The following is a 19156-nucleotide window of genomic DNA, read 5'->3' on the forward strand; positions in this document are numbered from 1 at the left end:
TTAATTTTTCACTAGATTGCAAAGGTATCTTAAATTTAGGGTTCTTTGATCATTAACACCTTTTCTGTTATTTTTTTCCTGCAGATTTTAGAAAGTAGCACAGAAGAAGCCTGTAATAACAATATCTTAGGAAATTTTATGAGGGCAATGTTGGAATTGCAGTGATATTTTTGGAATACCAACCTTGCTGTTTATATTTTCACTTAGTCATATTATACTAACTATAGTAGTAGATCTTGTCTTAAATAAGACAGCCCTTTATACAGAAGCACTTCCTTGTGCACTGTGGAAATAAAGTAGAAGCTTTTAAAAGCATAAGTCACAGCACCCAGCCATTTTTATATGATATCTTTATGAATCTTTTTCTTAGCATCTGTGACAAACCTGCATGTGTGCAGATATTTTTTATTCATTCTTTGAGAATTTGATACACTTATACCATGTATCTTGATGATAGCAACTTTTTGCTCCCCATCTAACTCCTAGGCTCCTCTACCACACCCCACTCCCAACTTGATGCTGTCTTTTTGTAACCCACTGAGTCCAGTCAGTGCTGTCCTTGTTTCCACGGGTGTGGGGCCATATACTGGATCTTAGTAAGTCTACCAGGGGCCACTTCTTGAAGAAGCAAGTAGTTTTTTTTAACCAGTGTAAAATTCTTGCCTTAATATTACTTTGTAGTTTGTTCTTTCCCATAAGCAGCTCCTACTGTTTCATTTCCAAAAAAAAAAATGTTTATCATAAAACCAGTCTATATATAAAAGTTCTTTGATTTATAGTTATTCTCATAATTTTCCATGATTATAGTTTCTCCTGTTTTTCAGGAATTCAACAAAACTTGCATGTTGTCTTGATTATGGATTCTGCAAATATGAACTTCATAATAAACTGTGAGAGTAATCCAGCTTTGCATAAGAAATGCCAGGTGCTGTGGATGGATGGCTGGTCCGACAGCAGCATGAAGAAGGTGTGTTCTGAACTTGAAGCTTGTTCTACTTGGTGTTACTTTCACAGTTTGTCTTTGGTGCTGGTTTGAACATTAGCTTAGCTGAGGCACTAGGCATTTCTACTGTGTCTGGAAGCATCTCTGTTTTCCTTCTATTCCAATGATAGTTTAGTTGAATATAGAATTTTAGATGGAAACTTTTAGTTGAGTATAGAAATTTTAATGGAATAAAGAGATAGTTATCTTTTTAAATTTTATGCCTTGGATTTATTAGCCTAACAGGTGCTAGCCTAGAATTTAAAAAATGTACAGTAAGAATTTTATAAAGTGAAAATTTAAAAATTTAAGTACTTTTTGAAAAGCACGTTGAGGGGCTGGATAGAAGAGATCTGCTAGATGGATTGGGAGCTTGTGAGCATGGGAAATTGAGGGTTGGGGGGTGAGCGGAGGGGGAGAGTGCTGAGAGGGATGACTGGAAAGGGGCCTTAGGGGGTCGGGTAGAAGCCTGATGCAAGGGAAACTCCCATAAATCTACAAGGACGGCCCCAGCTAAGACTCCTGGCAGCGGTGTATGCATAGCCTGAACTGGCCATCCCTGTGATCAGACTGGTGACTACCCCAGTTGTCGTCTTAGATCCTTCATCCGGTGACTGATGAAGGTAGATTCAGACACCCATGGTGGCCAGACATTGGGCAGAGCTCAGGGAATCCTGCTGAGGAGATGGAGGAGGGATTATGGGAACCTGGGAGGCAGGGGCCAGGGACATTGCAGGAAACCCCACAGAAATGGCTAGTCTGGCTCATGGGAACTCACAGAGTCTGAACCAACAACCAGGGAGCCTGCATGGGACTGTCCTGGGCCCTCTGCATATATGAGACAGTTGTGTTGCTTGGTTTGTTTGTGTGACTCCTGAACGTGAGAGCATGTAGTTGGAGTTTTCTCCAGTCCTGCCTGACCCATGGTCAAGACAAATCTCTCTCACCTACCAGTCCTGCAGCCACTCAGACCCAAATAAACACACAGGCTAATATTATTTAAAATTGCTCGGCCATTAGTTCAGGCCTACCACTGACTAGACTACTTAAACTCAGCCCATTTCTGTTAATCTATATGTTGCCACGTGTTCCATGGCTTTACCTGTGTTCCATTACATGTTGCTCCCTGGACGGCTGGCTGGTGTTGCCTTCCTCTTCCCAGCCTTCTCCTCTCTCTTTGTCCTGCCTATACTATACTTCCTGCCTAGCTACTGGCCAATCAGCGTTTTATTTATCCATCAAATCAGAGCGACACATTCACAGCCTACAGAGTGATATCATAGCAGGAGCAGGTGCTGCCCCTGGTGCCTTGACGAGCTCTTGGACCCACTCCTTGTGCTGTTCCAACCTTAATACAGGGGAGGTGCTTGTCCTGTGGCAGCTTGACGTGCCACGCTTTGCTGACGCCCATAGGAGGCCTACTCCTTTCTGAGCAAATACAGAGGAGGGGTGGGTTGGGGGGCAAAGTGGAAGGGTAGGCAACCCAAATTGATTTTAATGTGTGAGTTCATAGTACCGTTCTAACTACAGTCCACTTATTTTACTTTGTCTGAATCAGTAATAACCTTAGACATTGTGCGTTGAATAATATTCATACTCCTAATTGCTTGCTTATTTTTGTATAATAGAAATACATATCACGTCTGGTACATTTCAGAGTAGTGTGATGTCACATCACAGACAAAGCTTTAAGCAGACACGTTTTAGTCTGTGTGAATAGAAGACGAGCGGTTATGAAGTCCTGGCTGTGCTGCTGTATTTTCTCCCTGAATCCCGAAGGGATCCAGTTATTACTGGAGATGAAGGGTGGTTTTGCTATTGAGTGTGATGAAACAAGTGGCAGGAGGGGAGTTGAGGACACTTGCACAGTAAAATTGTTTCACCAAGGAATTTAAGCCGATAAAGAGGAAAATTACAGTTTGAAAAAGATGAGTGACAATGAGAAGAAGGTGGTTGAGTCCCCAGGGACTGGACTGGAGCAGAGGCTGAAAGGAGGTTGGTGTTGAGCGAGAGTCAGCCTGGAAAGCAAGTGTCTTGGTAGAAGGGTGAGAAACCCAAAGGTAAAAAGCTTACCTCGAAAGGATGGGGACAACTGTGAGGACCAAGTTTGGATCTTACCGAAGCCAAGTAAAAAGTTGGGTGTGGTTTTGCACGCTTATAATCTGAACTCTGGGAAGTAGAGACAGGTGGGTCCTTAGGCAGGCAGCTGGCCTGATGGGTGAGCTCCAGCGTGGTGGTGAGAAGCCTGTCTCCATAGAGGTGGGTAGCATTGTTGAGAATGACACTCGGGGTTGCCCTCTGGCCTCTAGACACACAGATGCTGGCACATGCTTCCCTCACAAGTGCTCTCTCAAACACACTGTACCTCGCAAACGTTAACTTAAATCCTCTTAGAGACTTTACTGCTTTGTCATAAGTCAATGAAAGGAAGTTAGTTCAGCATTAGTTAAGGGATATATTTTGGGTTACATTTCATTGAGTGGTAAAGAAATGTTCTGCATTTTAGATACCGGAAATGTTATTCAGTGAAACAGATGGTGAAGAAAAACATGACAAAAAAAGAAAAGAAGAAAAGAAAAAAAATTCAGGTAGTATTTTGGGGTAATTTATTTATATTTTTTGAATTTATGATGTACTACCTTTTCTCACATTAGAGATTCATGGGAGATGATTATATTAAACAGTGTGAACTATAGCATGTCTTTCTCTGTACTGCCAGCTCGCAAATAATGACACAGAGACTTATATTGATTATGAAAGCTTGATCTTAGCTTAGGCTTGTCCCACTAGCTCTTACAACTTAAATGAACCCATTTATTTTAATCTACGTTCTGTCATGTGGCTCGTTAACTCATCTCTCCATACTGCTCATGTTGCTTTTTCTGCATCTGGCTGGTAACCCTGCCTTTCTTCTTCTTCGAGTCCTTTCTGTCCCCAGAAATCCCACCTAACCTCCTCCTGCCTAGCTATTGACCATTCAGCTCTTTAATCACAGTGACACATCTTCACCCAGTATAAAGGGACATTCTACAACAGTGAATTGTTAACAGTAACATTTCTTGTGCATATTAACATTTGAAGCTCTCTTCATTTTTTTTTTTTTTTTTTTGGTTTTTCGAGACAGGGTTTCTCTGTGTAGCTTTGCGCCTTTCCTGGAACTCTCTTTGGAGACCAGGCTGGCATTGAACTCACAGAGATCCGCCTGCCTCTGCCTCCCGAGTGCTGGGATTAAAGGCGTGCGCCACCACCGCCCGGCGTTAGCTCTCATTTTTAAATTAAATTTGTGTCAGATAGGAGCCAAAAGAGTATGTATATGTCAGAAATTAAAAATTGATTTTGCCTGGGGGCTGGGGAGATGTTTTAGTAAACTGCTTGCATGCATGCATGAGTGTGATTCAGGACCCACATAAATGCTGATGTGGCACTTGCTTGTAGCCCCCTGCTAAGAAGGCAGAGGCAGGAGGATCTCTGCACTTGCTGCCTAGGCAGCCTGGCCTAATGACTGAGATCATTCTTGAGGTTGGTCTTGGCCTCCATGTGCACGTGCCCTTTCACATACATGTGCACCCCACATGACCTTGCACGTACGCTCCTATAGCCTCATCCCTACCCTCTCACAGACAAAATGATGTCTGACCTGGTCAGTTGAAGTCCTGATTATATTATTTTGACTCTGATCAGTAGGGACATCATATAATTTCATTTAAGTTTTGTGATATTTTGTGAGTAAAGATGGTATAGTTTGTCAATTGTAGTATTAGTCCACATTAATTTTGGATAAGTAATATTCTTTATACTGTAGTCATACTTATTTAAAACAAGCATCTAGTCATGAAATGTTTAATTAAGCTTGTTTTATGCTAGATAAAGGGCTATTTTCTGAAGGAGCTAATAGCCTAGTGAAAACAAGAATCATGCTGTGCATAGACATTAAATTCTGATGTAGAAGCAAAGGGGTGGTAGAGATCATCTAAAGTGTGTTGAAAAGTGCAGTTCTGGTATGGCAAGTATGCCAAGAAGTAGAAGCGCTCTAACCAGCCAGTCTGGGAAGACGTCCTGGTCAGAGTGTGTGGTCTGAAGAAAGCATGGAAGAGCAGCACAGGCATTGCTTTGGAACTGTGAAGAAATGATGGAAATATCAGTTTCAGTGGAGAGGAAAGGTGGGTGGGGTTAGAACTAATGGCTTAGCATACTGTACTGTGTTTGCAGTCTACTTCGTGAGTGACCTGGGCTCGTAGAAGATTTTGGTAACAATATGATTAGGATTTCCTTTTACACTAGGATCTCTAGGTCTGTCTCCCCACCTCTACCCTACCCTTACTTTTTCTCCAGTTATTATGAAGTGGTTACTTTGGGGAAATGGCAGGTAACTAGACCACTTTAGAAGTGAACTTCTGTGATATGGGACAGACAAGGCCTGAACCAAGGAAGAAGTAAGGTGACAGAAAAGAATGGACTTGGAGGGTATTGGGAAATAGTTGCCACGAAGCTTGAATGTGTGATGGTTGTGATATACAAGAAAGGATGAGTCAAGGGTGTCTCACTGGCTTCTGGCTTAAGAAGTAACTAGAAGTTGGCTTCATTCACTGCAGAAGGGAATGCAGATGGTCAGCGAGACATAAGTGTGTGCTTGATCACAGATACATTGAATTCAGTTTGAACTTACTCTTTCTGATTTTTAAAGGATTCTCCCTTTCTTCTATCAAATGAGTAAATTTTAGAATCTCTTTTCTATTTCAAGTAGCTCTTACTGTGTTGACTTTTTGATTATATGCACAATATAGTTTTAATTAATTTATAATGTTATAATAACCAGTAGATTCATTTTACAGCAATAGCACTGTGTAGGGGAAATAAATGACAGTGGAAAGATAGAGACACTATAACCATAGAGCTCAGGTCCTAAGGAGCACTGGAGCTATGGATGATTTTATTCTTTTAAGAAAGGTCTTGTGTTTATAACTGCATAGAGTGGAGTATCTGAGATATAAGCAAGATTATTTTATGTAATTTTTAACATATCATGCTTATAAATAACTTTTACTTCCTATCTTTTTCTAGTTGATCCTGACTTTCTAAAATCATTTTTATTAATCCATGAGTCTTGTAAAGCATATGGAGCTACCCCAAGCAGGTACATGACCTTTCTGCATGTGTACTCTGCCATCAGCAGCAGCAAGAAACAGGAATTACTGAAAAGACAAAGTCATTTACAGGTATAGTATTGGTAATCTTTAAATATTTCATTTTTCGTTTTCAGTTATTATGCCTTGTGTTACTGCTTATAGGGAATGATAATGCAGATCACAATGGTATGTTGCATGTGGCATATATTCAGTATAAGAAAATAATGTAGCCGGGCGGTGGTGGCACACGCCTTTAATCCCAGCACTCGGGAGGCAGAGCCAGGCGGATCTCTGTGAGTTTGAGGCCAGCCTGGGCTACCAAGTGAGTCCCAGGAAAGGCGCAAAGCTACACAGAGAAACCCTGTCTCGAAAAACCAAAAAAAAAAAGAAAATAATGTATAATAAACCCTCCAGAAACAATTATACTTCCCTACAGTGTTTCCCACTAGATTGTAGTAAGGTTAGTAGTTATTTGACCTTTAAGGGATAACATTTAATGTTTTTGACAGGTGTAGTGCTGCCCCTGAGGGTCCTTTTTACATGAAAGCATTTTAGAAATTGACAAGTCATTATTTACCTGGGCATGATCCATGTAATCAAAGTACTTGTGAGGCTGAGGCAGGAGGATTGGGAGTTTGAGCTAGCCTGGGCTAATTAGTAAATCTTGTGTCAGGAGACAAGAAAAAAAGAAAGAAAACAAAGGAAATGTAAACAGTGATTTTGTAAATATTATTGATTAGTATTTGACATGAAACTGAAATTATGTTTTAAAAGCAAACTGATGTTTTTGGTCAAAATTATATTTTATAAAATAATGTCCTTACTCATACTGCTTCTGTAGTGAGTCTTTGCCTGGCCAGCCAGCTCCTAAATAACCACACGGATTCTTCTTACTAATTATGGAAAGCTCAGTTTTAGCTTAGGCTTGTTTCTAACTAGCTCTTATAACTTAAATTAACCCATTTCTATTAATTTTTGTGCTGCCATGTGAGTCATGGCTTGTTATCTCATCTCCTACATGACCTGCTTCCTCTACTTGTCATGGCAACTCTGCCTTTCTTCCCAGCATCCTCTCTGCTCTGAACATCCTACCTAGCTGTTGGCCATTCAGCTTTTTATTAAACCAGTCCGAGTGACATGTCTTCACACAGTGTAAAGGAATAGTTTGCAACATTCCCCTTTTTGTCTCAATAAAAAGGAAAGGTTTTAACTCTAACATAATAAAACTAGAAGTAATAAGAACAATTATCAGGTAAGAATTACATTTAAAATGTCCAATCCATTTGTATTTGGCATATTTGGAGAAAATATTCCATTATTTATTCTATCTTGATGAGCCCAAAGCTCTGTACTTAATTTAGCTTCCATCAAAACTAAGGAACACTGTAACTATCTAGTCCTCAACTCCATCAAGGACTCCAGAAGGATATAATATTACCCGAGGACACAAGAAGTGCAGTGCAAACCACTTCCAAAGCAACAGAGACAGCTGGCTTCCTGGACAGTCACCCCAAGGTTCCTCTCTAACATTGGGACATCCAGTTTCAGCCTATGGGTCTAGAATATCTGACAGACTTTTCTGTGAAGCAGGAATTTTTGAAGGACTCTCCTACCCTTTCTTGGTAAAGTTCACTTTCTTTTGTGTTCTGCTTGTCCAGTTTGGACAGTATACTGTCAGCAGTCAAGGCAAGGGCAGTTTCTTGCCCACATGGCTAGTTTTTGCCACAAAGAAAGCAAACTCCATATGGAGTTCTTCGATGCCCATCATCCTTTTATGAAGTAGATTGGTGCTACCAGGAGCAGACATGCCTCACTGTCATGAAAAGCCCTATGTTATTAAAACACTAAAACGCCCATATTCTGTAGGTCTCTGTAGTGTTTAAGACCATTTATATATTTAAAATATGTCTCTAATTGACATTGAAAATAAACCAAACATGACTATAAGTTTGATTGTTATAGATGATTAACTACCAACCTGTATTTCTTTATTATCCTAAATAGCTTTCAAGGATGAAAACTTTATATTACATGTATAAATGAGCTGTATAGGTACAATACCTTAAATGAGAAATAGAAACATATAATGCAGTATAATAAAAAGAACCTTAAATTTGTATCAATATACCAAAATCCATACCAATGTAAACTATTTGAGACTAGTGGTTGTTCAAAAGTAGACTCAATAATCCACCCTTTTATGTCATCCCCCCTTTTCCCTTCAAAAAGAAATCCCTGAATCTAATCTCCCTTGTTAGGTTTCTCTGTGACCATGATCAGTAACAATTTGTAACCAATCCCCCTAAATGATGACAAACATCCATAGCCCATTGAATGACCAAAAAGCACCCACCTCACTTCTTGGGAATATCATTGTTGTGTTATCTAGAATGCTTCCTGTTGTTTGGGGGTGCTGAAATCTTTGGGAGACCCTGAGAAAATTAGGATAATGGTCAAGTCCTGCCTAAAATAGTCTGTGAGACTGGACCATCTCAGCCAGCAGCCTTGAAGCTGTTCTGGACGCAGAACTCTGAAGAAACTGTAACAGAGGCACTCTGAGGGGCTTATTTATTTATTTATTTATTTATTTATTTATTTATTTATTTATTTATATGACTGTCTATATCCTTTTTTTTCCCCTTAAGCCTCTGTACATTGTTAAACACACTGTAACCTGTTTAGAGGGTTTTTCCATCTGAACCTGCTTTACTACATATTTGTAATCTTTTTTGTCTGCATGAGCAAAATCTTAAACAACAATGAGACATGTCAGCACAGCTTAGCTCATGGCACACTGGTGGCTCAAGTCTGCATGCAGTGGCTGGGAGACTCGTCTCTGTACCACAGCCCATATGAGAGACTGTGGTTCTAGAAAGCTATGTTTGGCTCTGTTTTTGTGTGTTTGGAACTTTTTTAAAGCATTCTTAGGTCCTATGTGGAAATATTTGCTACCACATTGGATGCCATTTGTAGTGAGTCTTTCTTTGTTCCACCAGCCAGCTCCCAAATGATCATATGGAGACTTCTTATTAATTATGAAAGCTCAGCTGACTGCTTAAGCTTGTTTCTTACTAGCTCTTATAATTTAAATTAATCCATGTCTATTAATTTATGTGCTGCCACGTGGCTCGTGGCTTGTTACCTCATCTCCTACATGACCTGCTTCCCCAGCCTCGCCTAGTGACTGCACTTTTCTTCTTCCCAGCATTCTCTCAGCTCCGAAAATCCTGCCCAGCTATTGGCCATTCAGATTTTTGTTAAACCAATTCGAGTGACATATCTTCATGGAATATTCCATAGCAACTTCACTTTCTGAAGAGTTTTCTTTGTGTTTTATTCTAACTATAGCTTCAACTTAGGAAACTAGTAGTTTTAAAATGCTAGCTTCTGGGGTAGAGCATTGCCTCTCATATACATGATATTGGGCTCAGTCCGCAGCACTGTATGCACCCTACCATCCACACACCAAAATGCCAGCTTCTACGAGTATTTTATTTTCTAAAAAAAAGTGTTTTCTTTTCCAAAGTTCTATCTTCTCCCTGGTAGGATAATATAGTAGGATTTAACTTAATTTAAGATCCAATTGTGTAAATTTTCCTTTAAGATTTCTTTTCTTTCTTAATTAACCCATTGAGTTCATTTGGTGCATGCCTATGTATACATACCAGTGTCCACATTCTCAAAGAGAGTGACTGCCTGCAGCCATCAATTAGCTCTTCAATAAGGAGATGAATTCTTTAGGGTGCTCTCCCCTATCATGCTGGAATTTTTAACTGAGTTTATTTTGTACAAATCTTGGTCAGGTAACCAGAGCTGCTCTGATTTCACATGTGCAATAGTAGTGTCATCTCGGAGGAGAGCATTTCATGGCACTCCTCCCCAGCCTCTGGTCCTTGCTTTCTTTCCTTCCCCTTTTCCTTTGGGTTCAGAGTCTTAGAGCAGGGCTTGGTATAGCCATCCACCTATGGCTGAACACTGACAGTTTCTTTCTTTCTGCACTTTGAAATGTAATGAGTATCTGCATTAACCATTACCTAGTGCCTGCCACAAGAAGCTTCTCTGACCAAGATGGGCACCAACACTGTAAGCATTGGAGCTTGGATGGAAAGGTATCCTGGCAGTAGGGAGCCAGAGAATAGCACAAAACCACCATAAGCGGTGCAGCTCTGCTCTGGCAGAAGTGTTTCAGCTCTGCTCCAGGGAAAGGTTTCCCCAGGGAGTGCCAAGCTGTGCTGCAGCTGGACTCTGCTCCTGTGAAAGTGTCCGCCTCACAGCAGACATCACTCAAGAGGTTTCCTGGGGAGGAAAAATCCAGGAGAGTGGTTGCTTCTATGGTGAGAGGCTGAAGCAACCTGAGCAGAGAGAGGACAGAGCTTATCTAGGGCTTCTTGCTGTGTGGGGCCTGGAGCTTTTGCAGGGTGGCTTGGCATTGGTGTGTTTTTGTAGCTTGATTCTGGGGTAACTTCAGGGATTGGTTGGATTTTGCAGCATAACTCTAGGGCAAACTCAGGGATTGGTGGGATTTCAAGCCGTGGTCTTGGGATCAAGTCAGGGTCAGGGTGTTTTTCCTTGGCCCTGGTCTTAAGGTCAAGTCGGGGTCAGGGTGCTTTTCCTTGGCCCTTTTTACTCCACAAACACAAGAAGAGAATTTGACAACATGACCTTTGGTAGGAAAACAACATCACTAGGCTCTCCCCTGGGCCCCATGACTTCCTTGGCCATGTGTTTGACTATGGTTACAGTGCCTGTTGTGAATTTGATCCTGTGGAGTAGTTCTCAAATTCAATCCTGCTCTATTGCACCAGTGAGTACATCTCACCTGACAGGTCAGTTGTGTGGCATCTAGGGTCCAGTGCTGAATAAGACCATTGATGTCTTTTCTCCCCCAAGCAGATTGCATAGCATCTTCCTGCAACATTAAAGCCAGCAGGACAGAGTCAGTTCAAGATTGATGTCTCACTATCCTGTAACCAAAGTGTGTGATATCTTCCACAGTAGTGTCTTAGTTATGGTGGAGAACTAAGAGGATGTGAAGCCCGTAACTAAGTATGATTTTGGGGAGGGTTGATTTCCTGACTTAGTTCTTAAGGATGCTTTGGGTAAATTATTTAAATTTTCAGAATTATTCCTTCATTGAGTCAGTTATATGTAAGTGTGTGTGTGTGTGTGTGTGTGTGTGTGTGTGTATGTATGTATACATACATACATACATACATATATATGTGTGTGTGTATGTATGTATGTATGTATAAATGTGATAAAATTCTGTGTGATACCTATATTCCATTTAGGTGCTCAGTGAATATTGTTTAAATTCTCCTTTCTTTTTGACTGTCTCTACATCTGATAGGGGTCAGAAACCTAGCTTACTTAACAGAAGAGAAGGAATTTATTTCTATAACCATTCCTTCCATTAGTGATGGAGGAGTAGGATAGGGGACCATATGGCCATGTCAGGTCAAATGCCCACCCAGAGAGCAGAGCATACTTTATGATGCCCACCAGCACTGTGTGTGAGGTCAACTAGGCTGAGCCTGCTATGAGAAAGACTCATCTGGTTACAGACTGGTTCGCTGAATCTTCTTTTTCCTTCTGTCACATACAATGAAGAATGAAGATGCAGCCCACTAATTAGATTATTGAATAGTATGGTGTTCTGTTCAGCATCACTGTTGTGCTTAAAGCAGTGGTTCTCAGCCTTCGTAACACTTTGACCCCTTAATACAGTTCCTCATGTTGTGGTGACTCCCAACCACAAAATTTTGTTATGAATAATAATGTAAATATCTGATATGTGACCACCAAGGGGGTTGCAGCCCACAGGTTGAGAATCACCAATTTAAAGTATGTTTTTCCTTAAATCTCTGCCAAGTATTTTCTTGTACCTTAATAGATATGACACTTAATAAAACATTCTAATTAGCAATAAGAAAAAAAATGGTCCCCTTCTCTATTTGTTTGATTGTTTCATGAAGGGCTTTCCTGTGTGTATATAGAATTCCTTTATATATATTTATCTCCAATCAATGCTGTTTTGATTTAGGCTGGTGTGTCAAAACTAAATGAAGCCAAAGCTCTCGTGGATGAGCTGAACAGAAAGGCCGGTGAGCAGAGCGTATTGCTTCGAATAAAGCAGGATGAAGCTGATGCTGCCCTTCAGGAGATCACCGTGTCCATGCAGGTAGTGCTTGGGAGGGTCAGGTGCCAGCAGATAAATAAGTGAAGAGCATCTGCAGCTGCTTGGCCATCAGTGTGAAAATAAGAGTTTCACTTCGATGAAAAGAACTTTTCATATTGGCTCACACTGGCTTTAGAGGATATGTGTGTCATTTTTCTTATGTTCATACTGGTGGTGCCAAGCCTTCAGGTGCCTCCTGCTCATATATATTAGCTATTCTTGCATTAAATCAGTGTAGATCTGTGTGCATCTGATAGTGTCTACGTTCTTCTTGCCAAATAAGTATCCTTTAGTTTACTGTCTCCTTCAGACTTTGACATTTCCCCCTTTTAGTACTTTCAAGATTCATAAAATATCTTTTAAAAATCATATTTAGACTTTGATAGTATATTCAATTGTAATTATATTTTCTAAGTATCACCCTTCTTCTGTTGAGCTTATTCCAAGGGAACTTTGTGAGTTCTCTCTCTGCTCGGGTGGCCTGTTGCCTGTGCTCTGCGAGCTTTGTCCGTGTGTCTCTTCACCTCCAGCACCAGAGGCAGTGGAGCTGGTCATCCCCTCTGTGCACTGCAGCTGAATCGCTCTTTGGAGCTAACTGCCTAGCTATCCATGAAATAGGCCCTTTCTGCCTGGTTTTACATTTGCAGAGTAAGGCAGGCTTGCAAGTGAACTCATGATTTTCCTATTCTGTATTTCTGTTTTGTTGATGGTGGTAAAATAGAGCTAATTTTTGAAGACAACTTATAAATCATAATAGATCTCTGTGCTATCATTCTGTTTTATCTATTTCTCAAATATACTTTTAATTGTCCTGGTTGTTTTGTTTGTTTTTGTCAGCTTGACACAAGCTGGACTTACCTGGGAAGAGGCCCCTCAACTGAGAAAATGCCTTCACCATGATACTGACCAAAAATTAACATAAAAAATTAGGAAACAGTATTTTTAAAAAGATTGTTTTTGTTGTTGTGCTTTTAAATATGGAGTGCATTATAAGTGATTGTAATGTCGTTTAACTATTCCTGCAGGATGCTAGTGAGCAAAAGACAGAACTTGAAAGACTAAAACATAAAATAGCAGAAGAAGTTGTTAAAATTGAAGAAAGAAAAAGTAAAATTGATGATGAATTAAAAGAAGTACAAGTAAGTTGAAAACATATGTTCTAATTAAATGTGAATATTATCCTTTCATATATTCGCCTACCATTTATTTGAGCTTAAATGCTATTGTGGCTCAGTTTATTTCAAAGCACTCTTGTCAGTGTGGTCTATGCCCTTAGACATGGACATACAGCGAGCAGAAGAGCCTGCCAGGGAGGAATCATGACAGGCTGTTTGTTAAGTCTCTTTCTGCAGACTTGACTAAGTGACCAGGCTTTTCCTATAGTACGAATACCTCTGGAAAATGGAAAAGTATCTCAAAACAGCTTCGATTTGCTAAATTTGAATGATGCAATCAAAGTGACAAGATGTTTTAGTTGAAAACTGTGAGCATTCTTTTCTTTTGTGTGTTTAAACCAGGAAGGCCATTAGTAACTATAGTCATTTGACTAAAATTCCAGTGTGTATTACATGATGTATATAAAATATTACTTGCTGCAGGGCGCAACAACACGTAATAGAGATTCAGCTGTATATGCTAAAGCTATACCTAAAACGATCTAGGAATCCTTCTAGAAGAAGTCAAATATCAAGGAATATTTGATGTTATTTGACTTTAAATATATCATCTGTTTCCTACATCAATTCCTTGTGCACCCTTAACTCCTAGGCCATAACAGCAAACAGTGTAAGCTTCTCAGACCTACTGCTGATCTGTACTAGGTAACAACCCTACAGAGACAATGCCTGTCTCCTGCGCCTAGGAGACAGGTGGGTATGTAGATGCATAGCTTTGTTTCTTGTGCAAATGAAACTCAGACCATCCCTTTCCTTGACACCTAGTGGTATTGCCAGCTATTGACTCAGAACAAAAGGTTTTTTTTTTTTTTTTTTTTTTTGGTTTTTTGAGACAGGGTTTCTCTGTGTAGCTTTGTGCCTTTCCTAGAACTCACTTGGTAGCCCAGGCTGGCCTCGAACTCACAGAGATCTGCCTGCCTCTGCCTCCCGAGTGCTGGGATTAAAGGCGTGCACCACCACCTCCCGGCCAAAAGGGTTTTTTTTGCACATAACCAGGTACAAATGAAGACTGGAGCAGAACTCCTGACTCTGGGGGAGAGGCTAGAATAGCTGAGCCTGAGCAGAAAGCAGGAGGGTTAGAATAGCATGGCCCAAGGAGAGAGCAGCAAGAAGAGTTTTGGCAGATGGTAGGTGATTTTGAATCAGTTCAGGAGAATAGGAGAGGAAGGAAAGATGAAAGATGGAGGATCTGAGTACGAGGATGAAGCCGAGAGCATAAGAGCTTAGTTATTACTAGGACTAAGAGAGGACAAGAAGAGAAGGGACAGGGGAACTATCATGGGGACAGAAAAGAAGCTGGAAAGAGAGCGAGCGAGCTGACTCAGAAGAATAAAGTATATGGACTAAGGATTTCGTGTCCATAGATTCATTTATCATCATCAAAGATTAGCTATTCAGCTGGTTGTAGATTCTTCCCGGCCCCTGGGAGCGGGCTGTTGAGGTACTGGACCCCTCATAGTCTGTTATAGTTACTGATTTTTAAAAGTACATACATTGGCAGGCAGTGGTGGCGCACACCTTTATTCTCAGTACTCAGGAGGCAGAGAGGCAGTTGGACCTCTGTGAGTTCAAGGCCAGCCTTGTCTACAGAGTGAGTTCCAGAAAAGTCACCAAATCTACACAGAGAAACCCTGTCTTGAAAAATGAGAGAGACAGAGAGAGAGAGAGAGAGAGAGAGAGAGAGAGAGAGAGAGAGAGAGAGAGAGAGAGAGAGAGAGAAAAGGACATCCATTGACAGTTCCTGATGTGTTTGTCTTTTAGCCTCTAGTCAATGAAGCTAAGCTAGCCGTTGGAAACATTAGGCCAGAATCTCTCTCAGAAATTCGCTCATTGCGGATGCCTCCGGATGTAATCCGAGACATTCTTGAAGGAGTTTTGAGGTTAATGGGTATCTTTGATACATCGTGGGTAAGCATGAAAAGGTAAGTTTTTAAAATTTTTACAGAGTGTTTTTTTTCCCACTAGTGAACTCTACCTGCCTGCAATGCATATAGTTTTGGATCACAGTTATAGAGGTATTTATCATGGCAGGGAGGGGTGGACCAATTCACCTCACCAGAGCCAGTCAGCAAATAGAATAGTTGCTATAGCTGGTGTGTCCTTTTAGTCTATCTGATGCTCCAGCCTGTGGGATTGTGCTGCACAGGGCCACCTCTGGAGAGGTGTCAGGGCTGTGCTTTACTAATCCCCCAGTCACTTCTCGGTCCTTTCTAACTGATAATCAAGATTAACTATCTCAAGTTTCAGCACCTTTTGTCAGTTTGGCACCCAGACACATCTCTTTAAACCATAACATTCTACCCCCTTGATCCCTGAAAGGCATTTCATCACAAGTACATTCTGCCCATGTACATGAGACCCCAGTCCTTGTGGTTCCAGCATTGCTCAGAAGTCCAGTGTCTTCTTAGCCCCTGTTAGCCTCTATTAGCCCCTATAGAATTAAAAAGCATGCTGTATACTTTGAACAAATAGTGACACAGTATAAGCATTCTACAAGGAAGGAATTATGGCCAAAGCAAGTTTGCAAGCCAATATGGTGAACATTAAAGTCTCTAGCTCCATGGCCAGCATCTGGGACATGTAGTTTTACAGAGGATTTGGACAGCCCTGTGCTACATTCAGCCTACATGGCCTCTTTCTTAGGATGACTTTTTGTCTGCATATTTCCATGTTTCTGCTACTTCTGACTTCCTTAGTTCTCTACTTTATCTTTAATTTCACTCATTACCCTCTCAGGGCCTGCCATACATTCCATGGCTTCCAACACTTTCTTTGAAATCTCATTATCCCATAATTCTTGCATGCTGGATTCCTTCAAACACTGCAATCACTTGGACAATGCCAGGTTTCCACTACCTTACATTAGCTCGGCCTGCTCAGATGATGTCTGCTGCTCCCTCTGAATGCCTCAGTGACTGATCTCAGGGAAACACTTGTCACAGGGAGCTTTGTGATAGCGGGGTACTACAGAGCTCTCTGCTCATAACAGAATCTTTGAGATGGGATCAAGCCTTTACAGTCTTGGGTCGCTTGATACTTGAGATCCTACCAAACTTTATATGCCTTGTTCCAGGGCAATGTGCTGTTTGGTTTGTTGTTACTTTCTAATACTCTGAATCCCTTCATCTGACTGCTGATTTTTAATTTATTAGATTATTAATTAATCATTATTGTTTGTTATTTATTCATTTATTGGCTCCAGCCTTATTCTGTTTTATTTATTTATTTTTTTGAGAAACTGCAGGATTTTAAAATCTTTTTGCTCTGCTTTTTGCTCATAGTTTTCTCCTTAAACCCAAAAAAAGCAGTCCATGATGACCTAAATTCTGGGACATCTTGAAATTGTGTCTGCCATATTGACTAAACTGTGAACTTTTAATATACCCTACACAGCACCTCAGGATCCTGGCTGTTATTACTATTTAGTCTCATGAGCCATCTATCTATCAGTATTCCTTCCCGTCTTCTAAGCTCCTCCCAGCATCCTCAAGCTTCCCTATCCCATATCAACAAACATCTAAATTTCTCCCACAAACTTTTCCAGAGGCTCTGTGCCACATTATTAAGAGTGTTCCCAACAATTCCACTCTTATTGTCAATGTTTGTGCTCATCTTTCCATGTTTGACAAACAATAATGGCTATGTTTATATCCCATACATACATAGTGAATGTTTTCATCCCATTTTTTTTTAAAGAAATTCAATTTGAGCAAGTTAAATAATTCATCTCTAATCACTGCTAGAAAATTTTAAGTTGTGGTCTGTCTGGCTCTATATTTCATGGTCTTAAAGCTAAGGATCCTTGTTAGATTTGACTTCACCTTATCTAAAATCCAAACTTGGTATGATCTTCTGGGGCTTTATTCCCTGAGTCAGGATATCTCTTTCCCAGGACTTCATCTGTTAAGAAAGAGATGTATTTTTCTGACAGTGTTATGTGGTCACATGTATCCCAATATTTATTAGTAAGTAGTTTCATATCCTTATTTTTGAAGAGCATGGTGTTCACATGTCCATCCTGTGCTTAACACTCCATGTTAGGTTTCTGTCCCAGCTACTCTCCAGTAGCTGTGATAAAATACTCTGTTAAAAGTCACTTAAGAGATAAAGGGCTTATGTAGTGCAAGGATACCACCCATCATGGTGATGTGCAAGGCTTCAGGAGCTTTATGCAGCTGCTCACATTTGATCCAGTGTCAGGAAGCAGAGGGAGATAAATGTTAGAGGTCAGCTTGTTTTCTCCTTTTCATACAGTCCAGGATCCTAGTCCACGTGGTTCTTTCCATTCAGAAAAGTAATGCTAGAGGCTAGCCTAATCTAGAGAACCCTGACAAAGCAATGCTAGAGGCTAGCCTAATCTAGAGAACCCTGGCAAAGCAATGCTAGAGGCTAGCCTAATCTAGAGAACCCTGACAAAGCAAAGGCTATCTCCTAGGTGATTCTAGACCCTGTTGAGATCATAATCAGCATTAACCTTACATTGTCTAAATCTCTAAGGCATATTTTCCTTTATGTTTCCTCAGGAAGTAGGTATTCCCACTATGATAGCATCCTACTGCAAAGTCATCCCACCATGAGGATGTCCCACCATAAGGACAGTCCACTGTGATAGCATCCCTACAGTGAGGGTAGCCCACTGTGAGCGTGTCCAAATGTGATGGCATCTAACAGTGAGGTTCGCCCATCAGAGGGCACCCACAGTGAGAGACATGCCCACTGTGATGGCATGTCTCACAGTCGAAATTGAACTTGGTATGAAAAGTAGACAAGTTCTTTCCCAAGTGCCATCTGTTTTCTTCATCCACAGAGCCAACCCAGGTGCCCACTAACCCTGAATTATCCCCAGTACTGACTATTGTCTCTTTTCCATTAGAAGGTTGTCTCTAGGACAGTACTTAGATCCACCCAGTTGGGTCTCTGCTTTCAGACTTCCTGAGCAGCAGATGGCAGCAGATGTTCCTAACACACTCCCTAAGCAGAGTGACTGCTTCTGCTGCAATCATGTTGCCTCCTGTTCTGCAACTGTGGCAGTTACGGCTGTACTCTGGCACCTTGTCTTGCATTAGTCTCCTTCCTGTGGTTAACATCATGACTGCCTATCAGACTTCTCATGGATCATTCTGAATATTTCCTTTATTATTTCTTAAACTGTTATCTAAATATATAGTACAAGGTTACCCTGAAATTTCAAGATATGTGTGATCATCTCAAAATCTAAATATCTTCTCTCTGCAAGTGATTATTCAAAGTTAACTGAGAGAGAGAGGAATGCCCAAGAATTTTTAAGAATGGCTATTACGTTTAATAATTTATTTAAACCTTACAAAGAAGAGCGTCATGATTTCACTACAGTTACTAATGAAGACAATGTGATCACTGTTCTGAGTCTTGTACTTTGGAGATGGTTTGGAGAGAGAGAGGGAAGAGAGAAAACAGGATAGTGAAGAGAGGAAGGTAAGGGAGAGACTCAGGGAGGAGTGAGGAGTTAGAATGATCCAGACAGAACCTAGAAGGGCTGAGAAGTAACAAGACATGGGGCCACTTAGCTTCAAGTTTTCCCCAGAACATTGGTGCTGGAGTTTGTGCTGTTGAGATCCACACTGATGATAAGGAGTCATTTTTACTTCTGGAGATAGAGATTAGGGTGGGGGGTACTTTAGAAAGTTCCTTGATGACTCTAGGGCATGGGAGTATG

The 19156-nt window shown here is 40.8% G+C and overlaps 1 protein-coding gene across 4 annotated transcripts in view; it reads left to right on the top strand.

Moving 5' to 3' along the window:
- The window catches only part of Dync2h1 (dynein cytoplasmic 2 heavy chain 1), a 230942-nt gene that overhangs the window by 86050 nt on the left and 125736 nt on the right, over nucleotides 1-19156 (top strand). For all 4 annotated transcript variants that reach the window (XM_028890970.2, XM_037207771.1, XM_037207772.1 and 1 more), the window contains exons 52-57: nucleotides 825-967; nucleotides 3489-3570; nucleotides 6044-6198; nucleotides 12152-12289; nucleotides 13312-13425; nucleotides 15223-15383. In XM_028890970.2, coding sequence (XP_028746803.1) covers nucleotides 825-967; nucleotides 3489-3570; nucleotides 6044-6198; nucleotides 12152-12289; nucleotides 13312-13425; nucleotides 15223-15383 — 793 coding nt within the window. The remainder of the gene's footprint in view (nucleotides 1-824; nucleotides 968-3488; nucleotides 3571-6043; nucleotides 6199-12151; nucleotides 12290-13311; nucleotides 13426-15222; nucleotides 15384-19156) is intronic.

The sequence above is a fragment of the Peromyscus leucopus genome, chromosome 7, assembly GCF_004664715.2.
Source record: "Peromyscus leucopus breed LL Stock chromosome 7, UCI_PerLeu_2.1, whole genome shotgun sequence".
Lineage (NCBI taxonomy): Eukaryota > Metazoa > Chordata > Mammalia > Rodentia > Cricetidae > Peromyscus > Peromyscus leucopus.